The 4,697-nt window shown below is 35.8% G+C and overlaps 1 protein-coding gene across 1 annotated transcript; it reads right to left on the bottom strand.

The window, feature by feature from the left end:
- Positions 1–709: 709 nt before the first annotated feature.
- On the bottom strand, positions 710–1,744 carry LOC138884886 (uncharacterized). Its single transcript, XM_070165750.1, has one exon. The coding sequence runs from the start codon at positions 1,742–1,744 to the stop codon at positions 710–712; it is 1,035 nt and encodes a 344-aa protein (XP_070021851.1).
- Between the last annotated feature and the right edge of the window lie 2,953 nt (positions 1,745–4,697).

Here is a 4,697-nt window from a genome sequence, read left to right as displayed (position 1 = left end):
GTACTCCAGGCACACCACCATAATAGTTTCTTCATTTCACCACTCCTCCACTTCTTCATCCAATTAGTTTCAATATGTCTCACACAAAATCTGTGATGTGCATCTGAGAGTATTGTGCGTACAGTATCCAAGAGCCCTTACAGTTTTCACATACAGAGGCGGATCTAGGATTTAAATTATATGGGTTCAATTTTAATATTTTTAACATTGAACCCATTATAATATGGGTTCATATCTACTATTTTTGCAATTTTAGTGAATTTTTACATACAATTTTTGACTCCGCATCGAAAGTTATGGGTTCAGTTGAACCCGTAAGTTATACATTACATCCGCCTCTGTTCACATGATCAAAAAAAATAAAAGTATCAATTCTGTTTCAAAGAAAATATCAAAACAAATGAAAATAACTAATAAAGATCAACAAGTTTAATTACCTTTTGCATGTCAGAAATGAAAGTTACATTTGACCCAATTTTCAGATCCAAAGACAGCTTCAAATACTCCATAAACCATTGCCAGGTCCTGCTATTTTCTTTGTCCACAATTGCCCAAGCAAGTGGATAAAAATGGTTCATACAATCTTGTCCAATTGCCACCAGTAACTGACCCTTGCACTTTCCTTTCAAGAAGGTACCATCCAAACCAATAAGTGGTCTCAAACCATTTTTTCAACCTTCTTTCAAAGCTTGGAAGCAAGTGTACATTCTCAAAACCTCCCTTTTCCTTGTTCAAGTACATCCTTTGATATGTTAATTACAAAGTCAGCTCCTGAATTTGTATGTCTAATTTCTTGTCCATAAGCTTCTAACTTGTTATACTCATCTCTAAAGCTGCCCTCTAGCCTCTCAAGGGACAATCTTTTAGCCCCTTTTAGCTTACTTTTAGACACATTCACCTGAAAGGTATTCTCCAACTGCCCTCTCATATCTTTTACAACATACTTAGGATTGTTCTGCACATGCTTCTTGAAATACAAAGCTAAAGTTTTGTAACCAGCTCTAGGATTATCAAAACAGTCATCACATAAATGTTTAGACTTCAATGTTTTGATTTTACAAGTAGATGTATTCTTATCCTTTGAAACAAGACACACAAATGGACAGCCAGTTTGACAAATGTATCTAACTCTAGTTGTATCACTTTTTTTGACTTTAAGCTTCTTCTTATTAGCTAAAGCATAAAAGCCCACCACTTCTTTTGCTTCATTGATGTCCTTGAAGGACATTCCCAGTTCCACCTCTCTATAATGTTCAAGCCCATTAGCCACTACTCTTCTTTTTTCCATGTCAATTCCATCAAAGTCATTACTATCATTTTCACTACTTTCAATTTCTTCTAACATATCATCACCAAGTTCATATTCACAATCAGTCCCAACATCAATATCAACAATATATGACTCAGTGTGATGGATAATATTTAGGATAGACACACTAAGATCATACTCATCGACGACAAAGAAATCAAGCACCTTGAACTCTTTAGATAAGAGAAATTTAAGTACCTTAATTACTTCCTGGTTTTCTACCAAATAATACCTACCAGATGCACCAGTTACCAACAGCTTCTTAACAGTAAGATACCCTAGTTTGGAAGTGAATTCTTCACAAATATCCTTATTAGAAAGTGAATGTGCATCATAACGAAGCCAAGAGTGCAGAAATCTTTTATTGTAGACTAGTTCAGGTGAAATGACCCAATTTCCATAATAATAGAATAAAACATCAACTTCTTCAATCATCTTCAATTAGCACATGCAACAAAAAGAAAAGGGCAAACACAAAGGGACCACATCAGCATTGAAAACAACAGTTCAAAAATAGAGTTAAACCATAAAAAAGAATTAAAAACACTAACCACACAAACATATTCATTCTGAGATTGAATTAAAAACCCTTAAAAAAGATTCATTTATTTTAGGACCACCAACCCCATACAAACAGATTCATACTATAATAAACAAACATATAAAGACACAAAACATGTGAATAAACTAATGAGATGGTCACAATACCAAAAAATGTCACATGCATCTCTATTCCCCTTTTTTAATTGCAAACCTCTACGGCTCTACCCCACGGTTTAAATGCAAATAAACCAGTAAAAAAACTTACCTTGACAACAAAACGACAGTTTCAACACCAAATCTTCAAGCTTTGATCAGAGACGAACACTGCTCCAGAACCCTAGATCATCATTCAATTTGGGTATTTAGTAGAAAGAGAAATGTAAAATGGTTAAATGGTGAAAATAACGAGGGGTTAACTTATCAATAATGGGTTAGGTAAAGATTTGGGGTAGGCCCGAGGGTAGGGGTAGGGAAATAATAAGGGGTTGGGGTAGTTTTAAATCCATGTGGCATTTTAAATTAGGATTGAAATTTTTAAATAGACAAATGTAATTCCACGTGGATTTTAAAGTCTCCCGTTGTGGAGAAGGACATTTTTGAGCCCATTTTTAGACGGCAAGGGCAGATAAGGGGCCAACTTTTAACGGCGGGCTTTGATGTCCTATTTCATATAGTTGAGGGGCATTTTAGGCCCTTTTCCATTTAATAAATTATACTTTCTTACTAGAACAATGTCGTTTTAGTTTTAACTTACTTCATTTAGAAGTGTGTAACGACCCGATCGGTCCTTTAAAGCATTTTGCATTTCGCTCGGTTGTTTGAGGGCATGAGTAGCTCCGTATGAATTATTATGACTTAAGTAAATTGTCGGTTTTGGTTTTTAGGTTATTTGGAATTGATTTAGAAGAATGATTCTCAACTAGAAGCTTTAAATTTGAAATGTTTGACCAAATTTTGACTTTATAGAATTTGACCTCGGATTAGATTTCTGATGGTTCCGTTAGCTCCGTTGGGTGATATTGGACTTATAAGCACGTCCGGATTGTGATTTGGAGGCTCGTAGTAGAATTTGGCTTAAAATAACGAAAGTTGAAATTTTGGAAAGTTTGACGGAGAGTGGACTTTTTGATATCGGGGTCGGATTCCGATTCTGAAAGTTGGATCAGGTCCATAATGTCAAATGTGACTTGTGTACAAATTTTGAGGTCAATCGGAAGTGATTTGATAGGTTTCGGCATCGGTTGTGGAAGTTTGAAGTTTCAAGTTCATTGATTTTGAATTGAGGTGTGATTCGTCGTTTCGATGTTGTTATGTATATTTTGAGGCCTCGAGTAGGTCCGTGTTTTGATATGGGACTTTTTGGTATGTTCGAATAGGGTCCCGAGGGGCTTGGGTGGTTTCCGATAGATTTGGGCTGGTTGCGCTCGTTTTTTTATATGTTTCGACGTCGTTTTTCAAGCATAAATGGTACTATATTAAGCGAATGAGCTTCGAGTTCTATATTTATTGAAGCATTAGATCCATATCATAATTATGGAGCCATATCAAAAAGAATCGTCGAATTTGGACATCGTATGAGGATTTTATGGTCATTTTACTAAGAATTAGATTGCTAGATTTTTCAGATTAATTACGAAATTGCCACTGAATTCGTATTTAAAAATCCGCACTATTTTCAAATATTGAAACCAACATATCTCCTTCAATATAAGGTCAAATGGAGTGATTCAAGAGCCTAACTTGACTAAAATTTCACAAGGAATCCATTGGAGGCATCAAAAGAGAGTTTTGTGATCGTTTAGCATAAGAATCGAGGAAAAATATGTGGCAGGAAAATATACAAAATAAGGGTTTGTTCATTTTATCATATTTTGAGTTAGGGAGCTCGGATTTGGGCAATTTTGGAGGCTATTTTCACCGTGGATTGGGGTAGGTATTCTTTATTCGATTTTAGTTATATTTTATGAATCCATCTTCGTTTTTGGCATTTGATTGATGATTTCAAAGTGAAATTTAGGGGGTTTTGCCTAAAGTTTTATAAAGTGAATTTTTTAGTTTTGAATATCGATTCGGAGTCGGAATTGGATGAAACTAGATTTTGTAAGTTTTATCGGGTTTTGAGATGTGGGTCTGAGTTGGGCTTTTTGGCCGATTATGGGCTTTTAATTAAATATTTGACCTTTTTCGATTGGGATTGGTTCCTTTAGTATTGTTTGATATATTTGAGTTATTTTTGGTTCGTTTTGAGCTGTTCGGAGGTCGAAAAAAGCGAGATAACATTTTTGGAGCCTCGCTTAGCTTGCTCGGTATTGGAATTGGCTTGTTTGAGGTAAGTAATGATTGTAAATCTAGTCTTGAGGGTATGAAACCCCAGATTTCGCATCGTTTTAATACTTTGAGGTGACGCACATGCTAGGTGACGGGCGTGTGGGCATGCACTGCTGGGGATTGTGACCTGGTCCGTCCCATAACAACTATAAGTTGCGTATCTGGCTGAAACTATATGATACTTATGTGTTTTAGAAAGAATTTCTATAAATTAGGCTGAATGCCATGTTTGGGCCTTGTGCCAAAGCTGTTTAGACCCTGAAGGGCCTTTTTCTTACTATCCTCTCATTGTTTTCGATTGAAAATCTATACTCAGTCATGTTATACTCATTGATTTCATAACGCAGTCTTTACTATATTGTTTTCATGCATACAAAAAATGTTATTTTGGGCTGAGCACCCTGTTTTTATCGATAGCCAGAGTAGATTGAGAGGTTGATGACTGAGTGAGGCCGATGGCCTAATTTGTGAGGATATTTATGGGATCAAACTGCACGCCGCAGTCTGTTGTTACTGA

Source organism: Nicotiana sylvestris, chromosome 2 (genome assembly GCF_000393655.2).
Source record: "Nicotiana sylvestris chromosome 2, ASM39365v2, whole genome shotgun sequence".
Taxonomy (NCBI): Eukaryota; Viridiplantae; Streptophyta; class Magnoliopsida; order Solanales; family Solanaceae; genus Nicotiana; species Nicotiana sylvestris.
The sequence above is the reverse complement of the archived record's forward strand: the minus strand, read 5'-3'. Positions and strand labels throughout refer to the sequence as shown.

Coding starts and splice junctions, on each gene's coding strand:
- LOC138884886 (XM_070165750.1), bottom strand. CDS start 1,744: ATGATTGAAGAAGTTGATGTTTTATTCTATTATTATGGAAATTGGGTC.